Here is a 15969-nt window from a genome sequence, read left to right as displayed (position 1 = left end):
AACGACCCTTTCACAGGGGTCACCTAAGACCATCGGAAAACACATATATAATTACATATTGTTTTTGTGATTAATCACTATGCTTTAATTATATTCACTTTGTAACAATGAAATTGGGGGTCACCACAACATGAGGAACTGTATTAAAGGGTCCTGGCATTAGGAAGGTTGAGAACCACTGCTAAGCACCTGCGGTAGCCAGCCTCCAGGGTGAACCATAGTGATTCACTCCTGGTGCTCGTGTCCCCTCCTACGTTAGACAGAGCTGAACTATGTACCAGTAAGACACTGTGGAAATGACGAAGGGTGACTTCTGAGCCAAGGTCAGAGAAGCCATTGCAGCGTCTGCCTTGCCCTGTCTTGGATCCTTCACTCTGGGGGAACAGCTGCCACGCGGGGACACTCATGTCCTCGAGGAGAGGCCCCCCTTGTGGGGAACTGAGGCCTTCAATAGCCAGCATTAAGCAGCCAGCCCCACGAGAGAGCAACCTCATGAGAGCCTCCAAGCTAGAACCACCCAGGAAAGCTGCTCCCCAAGTTCTGACCCACAGAAACTGTGTGAGATACAAAATGTCAACTGTTGCTTCCTAAGTAACTTTTTTTATTTGCATAATGTCATTTAAGTCTATTTCCCCAGAAGGCTGCCTGGGTGGGGACAGTGTCTCTTTCCCTGCTTCCTGTTCATTCATTCATTCATTCATTCAGAAAAATGTTTCTTGAATACTAGACTAGTGCCAGCACTAAGCTAAACACTGGAGATCAGGGCTGGGACTAAGGTGGAGCAAGCAAAGTGCCCAGAGAGTGAACTTCAAGGAGGTGTCACTTTCAGCTCATGCAAGGTCTGGATCAGCACCTAAGTGGGAGTGTCTCTTAAAAGTTTCCACCCTGAACACCTTGCTTACTTTATCCTGGTCCCAAATCTGTTGGAGATTGCATAGTGCACAGGACAGAAATGATCACTGACCTCTTCTATTTTTTAAATGTTTTTTTATTGTCCTAACCGGTTTGGCTCAGTGGATAAAGCATTGGCTTGCAGACTGAAGGGTCCCAGGTTCGATTCCGGTCAAGGGCAACTACCTTGGTTGCGGGCACATCCCCAGTGGGGGGTGTGCAGGAGGCGGCTGATCGATGTTTCTGACTCTCTATCCCTCTCCCTTCCTCTCTGTAAAAAATCAATAAAAATATATTTAAAACATGTTTGTTTTTTTTATTGATTTCAGAGAGGAAGGGAGAGGGAAAGAGAGAAACATCAAAGATGAGAGAGAATCATTGATTGGCTGCCTCCTGCATGCTCCCTACTGGGGATGGAGCTCACAACCTGGCATGAATGTGCCCTGACCTCCTGATTCACAGATTAAGACTCAACCACTGAGCGACACCGGCCGGGCATCACTGACCTCTTTTTGCCTTGGTGATTAATTCAATAGTTTTGTGTTGGTTCTTCTGCCAATACTACACTTTAAATTTACATTGTTCTGGGATATGCTTTGGTTTTATTAGGGCAAGTCTCCCTTCAGTATCAACAGTAATACCTTTGTGAGTGCTTCCATGTGCTGTCATCTTCTAGGTAAGGTAGATACAGTTAACAGACAGCCTCCCTACCCTCAAAGCTTACCACCTAATGGGAGATCCACACACACACCACATAAAATCACTGAGAGTTGTAATAAAGAAAAAAGTTGTAATAAAGGCTATAAAAAAATCAAACTAGCCCTAACCGGTTTGGCTCAGTGGATAGAGCATCAGCCTGCGGACTGAAAGGTCCCAGGTTCGATTCCGGTCAAGGGCATATACCTTGGTTTCGGGCGCATCCTCAGTAGTGGGTGTCCAGGAGGCAGCTGATCGATGTTTCTCTCACATCGATGTTTCTAGCTCTCTATCCCTCTCCCTTCCTCTCTGTAAAAAATCAATAAAATATATTAAGCTCTGGCGAAAAAAAAAAATCAAACTAACTACTTACCTACATAATTTTGGGGGTATGAGAGGGGAACCTTTATATGTAGGGCCTCTAAACAGGTCTGTGGAGGTGGTGTTTAAACTAAAGAAGCCAGTCTCTCCTTGGCCGGTGTGGCTCATTCCGTGGAGCATTGTCCCATGGGCAGAGAGGTAGGTAATCAGTTCTATTCCTGGCGGGCTCCATCCCCAGTAGGGGGCGATGGATGTTTTTCTCTTTCTAAAATAAATAAAAACATATTTTTAAAAAGAAAAGAAGCCAGCCTTAGAATGAATGGGGGGAAGGCCTTCCAAAAGGCACGAGGGAAAGCCCTTGGCCTATTTGTGTAGCTTAAAGAAGACAGTGTACCTCTGGACAGGAAGTAAGAAGATCCCTATTATCTGATGTTAACGAGGAGTACTCATGATGTTAGCTAATATTTATTGAGCACTTACTATGTGTCAAGCACTGTGCTAGGTATTTTGGAAGTTATCAAAGCTTTCAAACAATCCTACCGAGGCGGCCCCTTGATCTCTCCTATTTCACAGACGAAATTAAGAGGTGAAGTTGTTGGCCCAGAGTCTCACGGCTAGGAAATGCAACGGCAGAATTTGCACACACACAGTTCACGCTCTTATACTACTCTCCGTCTCCCATAGGGAAACACTCAACGTATTTTAAACAAAGCCCTGGGTGAGCACGGCAACACAGTTACATTTCCAGCGTCCCACATGCCGTTTCTTATTTAAAACTACTATTCCCAGCATGCCCATCCCGCCTTGAAGGAGGGGCCATGAGAACTACTTTTCCCAGAATGCAACGCTCAGCTTGCTCACCGCCGAGGGTTTCGGTAATTGTAGTCCTCCGAAGACACAACTACTAGCATGCATGAGGAAACGGGGAGAGGAACACGGACAGAGGAACACGGACAGAGGAAAACGGACAAATTCTCAGGATGTTGGGAAGAAGGACCGTCCCTGTTCCCCACCTTGCCACCCTGACGCGCAAACCCATTCTTGTGACTACAATTCCCAGCGGGCTGTGCGCTAGAGGGCGAGCGGATTCTTCTGCCGGAAGTCCGCTCTAGCCCTGGATCCCCCAACACCTTGCAGAGCGGGAGCCGCCCAGTCGCCGCGGGACCGGGGCAGCTGGGGTCCGGACGGGGGTCGCCATGGTAACTGGGGCGCGCTCGCGTTGGGGACGGGAGGAGAGTGGGCCCACGTGCAGATTGGAGGCTGGGTCGGGCACTGACAAGTCCCCCCCGCTGCGGTGCGTTGGTCTGGGCCGGGCGCGAGCTCTCGGAATTGGGGCCGATCAAAGGCCGGGAAGCGGGGAACTGAGCGCTGATTCTGGGCTTGGGGGTACATCGGGGGCCTGGAGGCTACGGGTCGTTGGAGATAAGGTGCCAAGGGGAGAGGGCTGTAGAGTGGGAGACATTGGAGATGATTGGGGGGTTCTGAAACCGGGAGGCAATTGCCGAAGCAGGGTCTCGAGGGTAGAAAGAAGGAATCGGAGGTAGGGAGGGGGCGTCCCTAGAGGAGGGCCCTCTGGGAGCGTGGCAGGAGCGTGGGAGAAGGAGAGAGACATTGGGATCAAAGAGAAAGGGTCTCCGGAGGCAGGAAGCTGGCTTTGCAGGCGGAAGGGGGTGCTGAAACGGGCGGGATGCTGTTGGTGGGAGACTGGGACGTGGAGGCGGGAAGTGGACCACTGTAGGGAATGGGCCTTTGGAGTCCGGGAAAGCGTGCTGCGGAGGGGAAGAAGGGTTGGAGGAAGGGAATGGATACTAGTCATGAAATGGGGTGCAATGTGACAGGTCTTCCCAACGGGGAGGTGAGTGGCGGGGCGGGGGGGTGTCGGAGTAGGCATGGAAGTGAGAGATTGGGCCTTTGGAGCAAGGACTGGGTATGGGATTTGGCACCTGACCCCCGGGCTGGGGCTTTTGGATCGTAAGAAAGGATTCTTTGGGCAGGGAGCTGGGAATACAGATGAAGGGTGGTGGGTGTCGGAACAGCTCCCCCCTCAACTCTGTAGGTTTGCTTCTAGCTCTCCTTCCTGGAGGCTCCGAGTGTCTCCGCCTCTAGAGGTCCACCCCCACGCAGGCGCCTTTCCTTCCGGCCCCTGACCCCTGCCCTGCTCGGAAGTGGTTTTCCCTGGCTCAGCAGAAGGGGTTCTTGGAAGGAGGTAGTAAGAGCCTGTCCTAGCCAGCTGGATTGCTGGGGGGAAGTGGATAGAATATGTGGAGAGCGAGATTTAGGAAAGAGTGGATTCTTGCGACAGGGCAGGGGGCTCCCCTCTCCCTCCGCCTTTCCTTCCGGCCCCTGACCCCTGCCCTGCTCGGAAGTGGTTTTCCCTGGCTCAGCAGAAGGGGTTCTTGGAAGGAGGTAGTAAGAGCCTGTCCTAGCCAGCTGGATTGCTGGGGGGAAGTGGATAGAATATGTGGAGAGCGAGATTTAGGAAAGAGTGGATTCTTGCGACAGGGCAGGGGGCTCCCCTCCCCCCCCCTTCCCCCCCCCCCAACTCCCCCGCAGGATAAGGGAGCTCAGAGCAAAGCCATTGGATTCCCAGCTCTGCTTGCTGGCTGTGAGACTTCCTGCTCTGAGCTTCAGTTTCTTTAACTATAAAATGGGCATAAGCATGCCTGTTTCAAAAAGAATTGAGCCCAAAGGCAGGTTTCCTACCCGGGTGAACTTGGGCCGTAGTTTTCTGTCAGACGGCGGTGAATGATAATACTACGAAGCACTAACACAGTCAAACCTCGGTTCTCAAACGTCTCCCGTCTTGAACAATTTGGTTCTCCACCAAGTTGTTCATGGGAAAATGTCTCGGTTGTCGAACAGCACCTCGGTTCTGGACCCGACGCCCCTGTCTACTGTTACCTGTGTGATCAGTCAGGCGACAACGGAGAGAAGGCTCCAGTGTGAGTCAGTTTACCACTAAACCTCGCGCTGTTCACATAAGTCTCCTGGGTTCTAAGAAGGTTAGTGGCAGCAGCAAAGTGAAAAGGAAAGTTGTGAGAACAAACAATAGAGCTGAGAAAAGAAAAAATTGCAGAGTGTGATAGAGATGTTCAGGCGTCTGATCGGCGAAATCCACGATTCCTACAATTTTAAACCGTAAGGAGGCCACCGAGAGCGCTGATGTTGCTACGGGCGTGGAAGTGCTCCTGGAACAGTGATCACAGGCAACTGAGAAAGTTTAAAACAGGGAATCATTTGGGGGTCTGGAATGGGTTCATTCAATTTACATGATTTCTAAATGGGAAAGATGACTTGGTTTTCGAACATAGCGCTTCTTGAACAGCCTTCCAGAATGAATTAGGTTTGAGAACTGAGGTTTCACTATACTTACGTGTCACTTAGTATGTGCCAGTCAGTGTACTACGACCCTTATGTTTAGTAACCTGTGCAACAGTCTTATGAGGGAGGGACTCTCGTTATGTCCATTATACAGACGGGGAAAACTAAGGCCCAGAGAGGCTCAGTGACTTGCCCATGGACACAGGGCGAGCAGTGCCGAGATTCATTCAGACTGTCAAGTTTGAGTTCTTAGCCACTCGGTCAAATGCCCCTCAGTCATCATAATAAATTTTATTAAGTGCTCAGTGCTTACGGGCACTCTGCTAAGGACTCCTGGCATTAACGCGTTCAGCTTTCATGGGAGCCCTGTGACAGTTGACCTGACATTTCAGAATCATAAAAACACAATTTCTAGCCATCACTGATGATACTCATAGCTGACCCGGTGTGCATACTAATAACCCGAGCCAAGCACTGTTCTGGGGACTTCTCCTATATCGTTTACTCCTCATCACACCCTTATGTGGCCCTATTTTCCAGGTGGATAAACTGAGGCACCCAGCGGTTATGTCACTGAAGAAGTGGCAGATGCTTTGGGAAATAGCTTAGCGGTTCCTGAAAGTTAGATATAGAGCTACCATAAGACCCAGCAATTCTACTCCTAGGTTTCCACCCTAGAGAAATGCAAACATACAACCACATAAAAACTTACACATGAATGTTCAGAACAGCATGATTGGTAATCACCCAGAAATGTAAGCAACCCAAGTGTCCAACCACTGCTGAGTGGATAAAGGAAATGAAGTCTGTCCACAGAGGGGGACACAACATGGATGCACTTTGGAAACATCGTGCTGAGTGAAGAAGCCAGATACAAGTCACACGCTGTGCGATTCCACTTCTAGGGAATGTCCAGAAGAGGCAAATCCATGGAGGCGGAAAGATTCGTGGCTGCTGGGGGCTGGCGGAGGGAGGGTGGCTGCTAATGGGCGGGGGGTTTCTTTCTGGGCTGATGAACATGTTTCTGGAATTAGTGGTGATGTATGCACAGTTCTCTGAATATACTAAAAACCATTGAGCTATATGCATGTGTGGTGGGCTTTATGGTATGTGAATTTTATCTCAACTAGTCGCCCTGCGCACAAATCCGTGTGCCAGTAGCTTGCTGCCGCCCTCCTGTGGCTCTCCCCGACCCCCCTCATAGCTTGCTGCCCTGCCCCCTCCTGTAGCTGTTGCTGCCCCACCCTCCTGCTGATCCGTGATCCAGTCATTATACAGTTGGTCGTTATGTAACAACCATTTGCATATTACATCTTTATATTATAATAGGATTTTTTAAAATAAGTAAAAAAAAAAAATAGTAAGTAAAAAGAAAAAAAGAAGTTAGCACTGCCAGGACCCATACCAAAGACGTCTGAAATGCAAACATTTATTGAGTGCCTGCTATGTGCCAGCCACTGAACTGTTTTTACAAACTGATTTAACCTGCAAAATAGCCCGAGAAGGAAACCTGTCTTGCCGGTGGGGAAATGGGCGCTCAGGAAGGCAGGTCTCGTGTCCGAGGCCAGGCAAACGAGGTGGTGGGGCCTTGCTTGGACCCAGGGCCCGGGAGCTGAGGGCAGAGTCGGCTGGCTGCTCTGCGGAGGAGAAATCTCTCCAGGGGCTGGAGGGAGCTGGGATGGGAGCGTGTGGCCAGCGGCCTGGCTGGGCCCCGGGAAGGCAGGCGGCAGGGAGGGGTGGCCCTCTCTCCCTGGCGGTGATGGGTGGGGCTGTTGGGTGTATGTAGCGCCGGCCCTCTCCCCCTGCCTCTCTCACTTCCTTCTCCTGCTGCCCCCAGATCCGCTTCATCCTCATCCAGAACAGAGCGGGCAAGACGCGCCTAGCCAAGTGGTACATGCAGTTTGATGATGATGAGAAGCAGAAGTTGATCGAGGAGGTGCACGCCGTGGTCACGGTCCGAGATGCCAAACACACCAACTTTGTGGAGGTGACAGACCCCGGTCCCCCATGCCTCCTTTCAGGCCCTCCCCCCAGACCCTCCTCCCTTCCCACGTTCATTCACTCAGCAGGCTGTTAGCTTGCTGTCTTCCTTTTTTAAGGTACTTTGCATTGTGAAACTTTTCAAACGTACAGATTCGTACAATGAGGGAGAAGTTGAGTGAAGATTCATGCACCCACTACCCAGATTTAATCAGTATTAATATTATGCCTTTTTGCTCTACCCTTTTCTTTTTTGGGTTGAAGAATTTTGGGGGGTTGCCTTTTATACACACACACACACACACACACACACACACAGTGGGGCCTTGACTTAAGAGTTTAATTCGTTCCGAGACCGAGCTCGTTAACTCAAATTACTCTATCAACTCAATGCAAAAATCAGGCCGAGAGACAGCTAGTATCTCAAAAAACTCATTAGTTGGGACACTCGTAAGTCAAGGCCCCACTGTATATACGTGTGTGTGTGTGTGTGTGTGTGTGTGTGTATGTGTGTATATATATATATATATATATACACACACATACACACACACTGTATATAGTTTTTTATTGATTTCAGAGAGGAAGGGAGTGGGAGCGAGAGATAGAAACATCAATGATGAGAAAGAATCATTGATCAGCTGCCTCCTGCACCCCCGCTACTGGGGATCGAGTCCACAACCCGGGCATGTGCCCTTGACCGGAATCGAACCTGGGACCCTTCAGTCTGCAGGCCGACGCTCTGTCCACTGAGCCAAACCAGCTAGGGCTGGGTTGCCTTTTATAAACTTACTATACAAATGTTCAGATTCACAAAACTAGAGAGGATAGTATAACGAACCATCCCTTACAGTAGCATGTGCAATTAAGTTACAGTCATCATGATATTTCAGGATATGACTTAGAAAACAAAGGCCTTTCCTTTCATTTCCACAATAGTATTATCAGACCTGATAAAATGCATCATACTTTTTATTTATTTGTTTGTTTGTTAATCCTCACCCAAGGATATTTTTCCATTGATTTTTAGAGCGAGTGGAAGGGATGGGGAGAGACAGAAAGAGAAACATGGATGTGAGAGAGAAACATCGATTGGTTGCTTTTCACAGGCATCCCAACCAGGGCCGGGCACTGAGCCCGCAACTGAGGCACATGCCCTTGACTGGAATCAAACCTGGGACCCTTCAGTCTGCAGGCTGGTGCTCTATCCACTGAGCCAAACTGGCCAGGGCTATACTTTTTAAATATTACTCTAATACTTGGTGAATATTTAAATTTCTCCCAAATTGTCAATACTGGTTGTTAAAAGCCGGTCAGTCTTGCATTGCTTTGGTCTCTTTTCATCGAGAAGTCTCCGCCTTAGTTCCCTGGGTGTTAGCCTGTTCAAGAGACCAGGCTGGGTGTCCTAAAGAATTCAGCAAATATTTATGGAGAGCCTGCTGTGTGCCAGGCGCTGCTCTGGGCGCTGGGATACTGCGGCGAACGTAAGAGACATGACTGAGTCCCTGCCCTCAGAGCTGATGGTAAAGAGACAGTGTCAGGTGGTGACAGGGGCCCGGAGCATCAAGCAGCCGCTGGGGGGATGCGCGTGGGGGATGCGCGTGTCCAGGGCCGGGTGTGTGCGCTGGGGCTGGAATGCGGCTTTAAATGGCTTGATCAGAGAACCCTCATTGAAGAGGTGACATCTGAGCCAAGACCTGCCTGAAAGGGTTGAAGAATGGGAAGGAATGGTATCTGAGAGAGGAACATTCCAAGCCCCGGGAACTGGCAAGTGCAAAGGCCCTGGGGCGGGAACATACTGGGGCATTCTTGGAATAGCAGGAAGGCCAGCCGCCTGAGGTGGAGTAAGGGGGGGAGGGACAGGAGGAGATCAGGACAAAGATAACACGAGCAGATGGCGCAGGGCCTTGTGGGCTGTGGTGAGGACGTGGGCCCTTCCTCTGAGTGAGGTGGCAGCCATGGAAGGTTTTGAGCAGAAGAGGGACATGGGCCGACTTGGGGACCCTCTATGGGGGGCAAGAGCAGAAGCATGGAGGCCGCGGGAGTCGACAGCCAGGGTCCAGGTGACAGGTGCAGGTGAGTGGAACCGGTGTGGAAGCAGTGGGGGTGGCGAGAAGACTGGGAGGTGGAGCCAGCGGAAGGACCAATGGTTAGATGTGGAGCGGGAGAGAGAGCGGCCCACCGGTAGCATGGTACCGTCACTTTAAGACAGGACCGGCTTCGGAAAGAGCAGGCTGAGGTGCAGGTCAGCAGTGAGGTGTCTGTCTGTCCAGGAGGGAGCAGAGTCGGAGTTCCGGGGGAGGGGTTGGCAGGACACAGGTGGACACCCCTGGCGGGGGGGGGACATGATTGTGTCTCCTGAAGCACCTATCAGTGTCCAGGGCTGGGGACACCGTGGTGACAGCCCCGCCTTCCCTCTGGGGGCTCACTGTCCAGTGGGGAGATGGCCCTGTCCCTAGACTGACAGCTGGAGTGGTCAGGGCTGGGACAGGCCCCAGTGGCCGAAGGCGTTCAGAGAGGGGACGCCCTCAGCCTGCAGGAGGAGACTGAGCCGAGTGTGTAGCAGAGGACGTGGGTCCGGGCCGACCTCGGCGAAGCCTGGCAGTGGGTTCACGGGCACAGGAAGGAGGGGGAGCGGGTAGCCGGGAAGGGAGGCTCAGAGAGTGCTGCCCAGCGTCAGGCTCTGCCCGGGCCGCCAGCTTGACAGGCAGAGCTTCCTGCCCGGGAGACTGGAGCCCTCTCTCCAGAGCAGGGGTCTCCAGCCGTTTTTTAAAGTCACAAACTGTGTCAGTTAAAGGAAAAGTAACCCTGGCCTCTGTGGCTCAGCGGGTTGGGCGTCTTCCCAGGCCCCAAAAGGCCCTGTTTGACGCCCGGTCAGGGCTCGTGTCCGGGTGGCAGGCTCAGTCCGGGTGGGGCGTGTGTTTCCCTCTCACGTCCATGCTTTTTTAAAATGTTTTTATTGATTTTTTACAGAGAGGAACGGAGAGGGATAGAGAGAAACATCAATGAGAGAAAAACATCGATCAGCTGCCTCCTGCACACCCCCTACTGGGGATGTGCCCGCAACCAAGGTACATGCCCTTGACCAGAATCGAACCTGGGACCCTTCAGTCCGCAGGCCGACGCTCTATCCACTGAGCCAAACCGGTCAGGGCTCACGTCGATACTTTTGTCTCTCCCTCTCCCTTCCTTTCTCTCTAAAAATCAATTAAAATTTTTTAAAGAAAGAAAAGTAGAGTACGCACCCTGATACATGCTTGTTAGTCCTCCCTCTCCCTTCCTCTCTCTCTAAAAATTAATTAAAATTTTTTAAAGAAAGGAAAGTAGAGTACGCACCCTGAACATGCTTGTTAGTCTGTGGGTTATGTGCGGGCAGCACTGTAATGAGGTCAGAAACTAACCAAAGGATGAGCTGGAAAGAATAAACATCCAGGGCTAACGTTGGCCTTCGCGGCTGCCGCCAGGTGGCGCCAGACGCCTGCCAGGCCTGGGGCTGGGGTTTCAGCTGGTGGCTGGTGGCTTTGTGCTTGCAACCCAGGACGCATCTCTGTGTCTGTACCTGCCTGTTTCTCTATCTTACACATACAATTAGCGCCTGTGTCCCCGTCCATGCGCACTTACGCCTGGGTTGTGTGTGCTGCTGGAGTAATCTTTCCGTGACAGTTCAGTTAGGAGCAAGGCTTGGTTACAAGCGGTGACTGCTGCCCGGCACAGAGCCTGCCCCGCGTCGGTGCTCAGCCAGGGTCTGTGGATGAATGAATGAGTCGTCCAGGCGTAGGACTCTGCCTCTCCAGAGGCACTGGGGAGCCACGGAAAGGTGGGGAGGGTGCTGTGGGACCTGCCCGGCTCCTGCTGGGCTCTGGGCCTTTCTACAGGCTGTTCCCTCTGCCTGGAACACTCCTGCCCATTCACTCCTGCTCGTCCTCCAGACCTCAGGTCTGGCGCCCCCTCCTCCAGGAAGCCCTCTGGGCCCCCAGGCTGGGTTAGCTGCCCCCTCTCGGCTCCTGCAGCCCAGCCCTGCCCTCTCTGGGGGTGTCTGAGGATGGGTCTCTCAGCACTGCACTGGGAGCCAGGAGGGGAGGGCCAGGCCCATGTCCGTCATCACGGTGTCCCCAGCACAGGGCCAGGCACAGAGCAGGGCCTCAGGGGGCGTGAGAGAAAGGAGGAAATGTTCTGGCCCACTCTGCCCAGCACGTTGGGCTCTGGGGTACCCCGTCCCTGACCGTCTCTCTGCCCGCAGTTCCGGAACTTCAAGATCATTTACCGACGCTACGCCGGCCTCTACTTCTGCATCTGCGTGGACGTCAACGACAACAACCTGGCCTACCTGGAGGCCATCCACAACTTCGTGGAGGTGCGTGCCTGAGGGGCGGGCTGGGCCCCTGGTGGCCTCCAGTACGGGGACGTCCCTGGTCCCAGCTGCGCAGACCCTCCTCGACCACAGCTGCCTCTTTCTCTACCCACCTCCCTGCTTTTTGTGTTTCTCTCCTTTTTCCTTTTTTGTAACATATTTTTATTGATTTCAGAGAGGAGGGGAGAGAGAGATAGAAACATCAATGATGAGACAGAACCATCGACCAGCTGCCTCCTGCACACCCCCCACTGGGGACCAATCCTATATCCCGAGCATGTGCCCTTGACGGGAATCAAACCCCTGACTCTTCGGTCTGCAGGCCAACGCTCTATCCACTGAGCCAAACCAGCCAGGGCCTTTTCCCCTTTTCTTTGTCCTTGTTTCTGCTGCAGCCCACTGTCGCCTTTATGCAGCCGTCTGTCTCCGTGCCCACGCGTCACTTTCCCCATTCCTTTCTCCCTCTCCCGTCATCTGATCTTCGTTCTTGTTTCTCTTCCTCTTCCTCTTTATCTCCCTCTCCCTCCCACTCGGTCTCTTTTGCCCTCTCTGTCTGATGACCTCTGTTCCTGTCTCTGTGTGTCTCTCTCCCTGCCCGTCTCTCACCGTCTCTCTCCCTCTCCCAGGTCCTAAACGAATATTTCCACAATGTCTGTGAACTGGACCTGGTGTTCAATTTTTACAAGGTGGGCTCCTGGTGACGTCGCGGCCGTGGGGGCCACAGGCAGGGGAGGGGGTGGGCTGTAACCCCTTGTTGCCACCTCCATGCCTCTGCTGGTGCCCATTTCCCGGCTCTCAGGCCTCGGAGCCCCCAGCTCCCAGGTCGGGACCAGCATCCGGGCCCCTTCCCTCACGCCGGCTCTCCTGTCACCTCCCTCCACGCAGGTTTACACGGTCGTGGACGAGATGTTCCTGGCCGGCGAGATCCGCGAGACCAGCCAGACGAAGGTGCTGAAACAGCTGCTGATGCTCCAGTCCCTGGAGTGAGCGGCGGCCCCTGCGCCCCGGCCTCCCATGGACTTGCCTGCTCGCTTCCCCGTTCCAGGCCCGGGGCCCGCCCTGGAGCCCCTCCCTCAGCTGCCCAGGAGGAAGCACCCAGCTGGGTCTGGGCCGCAAGGGAGGAGACTGCACCCCACTGCCTCTGGGCCCCAGCTGCGGGCGGAGGCCACCTCGTGTGTATTGAGTAACCGTGCCGTTGTCGTGTGACACCGTGAGTGCGTGTGTGGAGCCCCCAATAAACCTGTGGTCCCCTCCTGGCCCCGTGTCTGTCTTCCCTGGGAGCCAGGGCACTCGGGACTCCCTGGTTAGTCGGTCAGCAAACGCTCCTTGTGCCGAGAGGCACGTTCACACCTGCCCCTGCCACAGAGGCCCGGACTGGAAGGGGTGACAGGTTTAGACCCGGGCACGTGCTACTCAGATCCTAATATTCACAGCGAACACTTAACATCACTGAGTACCTCCCAGGCCTCGCTCTAGGCGTTGACACGTGGTACTTTACTCCTCAGCTACGAGGGAGAGATGGCTGCACCTCATTTTTCAGACGCGCTCAGGAAGGTTCAAAGACTCACCGGAGGTCACAGAGCTGGTCAGTGGCCGAGCCAGGTTTGTTCCAAGCTAGTTTTTTGTTTTTTTCATTGATTTGCAGAGAGTGTGGAAGAGAGGGAAAGAAACATCGATGTGAGAGAAACACATCGATGGGTTGCCTCCTGCAGGCACCCTGATCAGGGCCCGGGCCGGGGAGGATCCTGCAACCAAGGTACGTGCCCTTGACCGGAATCGATCCCGGGACCCTTCGTCCACAGGCCGATGCTCTATCCACTGAGCCAAACTGGGTAGGGCTGTTTTTTTTTAAAGCATTATTTTTTTTCAAATATGTGTTTATTGATTTCAGAGAGAGGAAGGGAGAGAAAGACAGAAACATCAATGATGAGAATCATTGATCAGCTGTCTCCTGCACGCGCCACACTGGGGATCGAGCCCATAACCTGGGCCTGTGCCCTGACTGGGAATCGAACCATGACCTCCTGGTTCATAGGTCGATGCTCAACCACTGAGCCACGCCGGCTGGGCTCTTCTGGCTACTTTTGAGCCCAGGCAGGCGACTGCGGAATCCTTGTTTTATTTTAACCACTAGTTTGGACGGTTGTTTCAAGGGCAGGCACTGGGCCCAGCGTTCAGTGGTTCCCGCAGTGGCACTGCTGGCCCCGGGGAGGACAATTCTTCATGTGGGAGTCTGTCGCGGGCATGGCCAGGCTGTCGGCCCCTCCACCAAATGCCAGCAAGTGGCCTTCTGGCCCTTGTGATGAGAAAACACCCCTGTGTGTCTGGTGCCCTCTGGTGGCAGTGCTCTGCTCTCCCCCCACCTCCCTCCAAGCCCGTGCCCACTGAGAGCAGTGATGGCGGCTAGCTGCATCTGTGACGGGCGCCCTTGGCAAGCTGAGAACTATACCAGTCGTCCTGGCAGCTCTTACGAATGTGACTCAGCCTCCCTCAGTCTCCCAGCTCCACCACATGCCTGCTGGGAGACCTCTGGGTAAGTCACTTCACCTCTCCTGCCTGCCTCAGTTTCTTCATCTGGAAAATGGATCGATAATAGTTTCTATCTCACAGGGTGTGCTTGGGAATTGAATGAGTCACTCATGGGAGAGTTTAGGATAGTGAGCACGCATTCACTCGGCAGACATTAGGCGCCTGCTGTGTGCACGGCCTGTCGGAGACACTGGAGGTGTCTGCAGAGGGGTACAAGGAGTGCTAGCTCTGATGATCATGACACAGGGGAACGGAGGCTCGGAGGGGGAGTCCTTTGCAGAGACGATCACTGTGACAGTGTATTGGTTTCTTATGGCTGCTGTACAAATGCCCACAAACTTTGTGGCTTAAAGCAACAGGGCTTTGAGACCAACCACTTGTGGCAGGTCATGGCGGGGGAGGTGTCCAGGCTGAGGCTCGGGTCTGCAGCCAGGTGATGGGGTGGGAGGTGAGCTCACCCCGGGATGGGCCCGGGAAGGAGCAGGTGGAGGAATATGCTGAGGTCATTAGGACAGGGGAACTGTATCAGTTTCCTGTGGCTGCTGTAACAAACGACCACACACTGGGTGGCTTAGGACAGAAGAAATGGATTCCCTCACAGGCCTGGAGGCCGGAAGTCTGAAATCAAGGTGTGGGCAGGGCCATGCTCCCTCCGAGACTCTGGGAGGACCCTTCCTGGCTTCTTCCAGCTGCTGGTGACTCCGATGTTCGGGCTCGTGGTGCGACGCTCCCATCTCTGGCCATTTCCTCTATGTCTGCGTCTCCTCTTCTGTCTCCAACAGGGACACTGTCCTTGGACCTAGGGCCCGCCAGGGTAATCTAGCACGATCTCATCTCAACATACTTAACTTCATGGCATCTGCAAAGACTTTTTTCCAAATAAAATCATGTTCACCTGGACATAGCTTTTTTTCTTTTTTTTAAATCTTCACCTGAGGATATTTCTCCATTGACTTTTAGAGTGGAAGAGAAAGGGAAAGACAGAGAGAAATATCGATGTGAGGGAAACACATCGATTGGTTGCCTCCTGCACAAGCCCTGACCAGGGCCCAGGCTGGGGAGAAGCCTAAAACCGAGGTACTTGCCCCTGACCAGCATCGAACCCGGGACCCTTAGGTCCACAGGCCGACGCTCTATCCACTGAGCAACACCGGCCAGGGCTCCTGGGCATATCTTCTTGGGGGACCACCATCAATCGACTCAAGTGAGTGTGAGCCATCGGTCCGCCAGGAAAGGCAATCAGGAGGCCTTTGGACATGGGGACCCGGGGCTCAGAGAGGGAAGGATGCAGAGAGCGTTTGCATATTTGTGTATTTAACGAGTGTTTCTGAGGCACCTACCATATGCGGGCACTGTTGTAGTACCAGGGGATACAGCAGTGAGCAGGACAGATCCCTGCCCTCAGGGAGCTCACGTTGTCCTGAGGATGAGGGGCAGTGCAGAAGCAAGTCCGTGTCCAGTATGACAGGAAGTGAGAAGGGCCGTGGAGGCAAAGCAGAGTGAGGGGGCGGGAAGCCTGGCAGAGGGCACGGTGTTCTATGGGTGGTCGGGAGGCCTCTCTGGAGGAGGTGACGCTGAACTGAAACTAAGGGAGGGAGAAAGTGAACCATGGGAAGTTTAGAGGAAGAGTGTCCCAAGCAGAGGGAACAGCAAGTGCAAAGGCCCTGAGGCAGCACATGCAAGGAGGCCAGCGTGGTTGGAACAGAGTGAGCAAAAGGGAGAGAGGAGGCGATGTGTTCAGAAAATAGTGGGGCTGGAGGGAGCAGGAAGAAGACAGGACACACAGGCCAGATCAGCTGTGGTGAGAACACTGGGTTTACTGTGTAAGACAAGAGTCACAGGAAGGATTTTACACACACACACACACACACACACACACA

General features: G+C 53.2%; 1 protein-coding gene across 1 annotated transcript; it reads left to right on the top strand.

Moving 5' to 3' along the window:
* Window positions 1-2904: 2904 nt before the first annotated feature.
* AP2S1 (adaptor-related protein complex 2, sigma 1 subunit) lies at window positions 2905-12816 on the top strand. The gene is made up of 5 exons (XM_005857832.2): window positions 2905-3107; window positions 7067-7216; window positions 11450-11563; window positions 12187-12246; window positions 12446-12816. The coding sequence occupies exons 1-5, from the start codon at window positions 3105-3107 to the stop codon at window positions 12545-12547; spliced, it is 429 nt and encodes a 142-aa protein (XP_005857894.1). The 5' UTR covers window positions 2905-3104; the 3' UTR covers window positions 12548-12816.
* Window positions 12817-15969: the final 3153 nt, after the last annotated feature.

Source organism: Myotis brandtii, unplaced genomic scaffold (assembly GCF_000412655.1).
Source record: "Myotis brandtii unplaced genomic scaffold, ASM41265v1 scaffold114, whole genome shotgun sequence".
In the NCBI taxonomy this organism is placed as follows: Eukaryota; Metazoa; Chordata; class Mammalia; order Chiroptera; family Vespertilionidae; genus Myotis; species Myotis brandtii.
The sequence above is the reverse complement of the archived record's forward strand: the minus strand, read 5'-3'. Positions and strand labels throughout refer to the sequence as shown.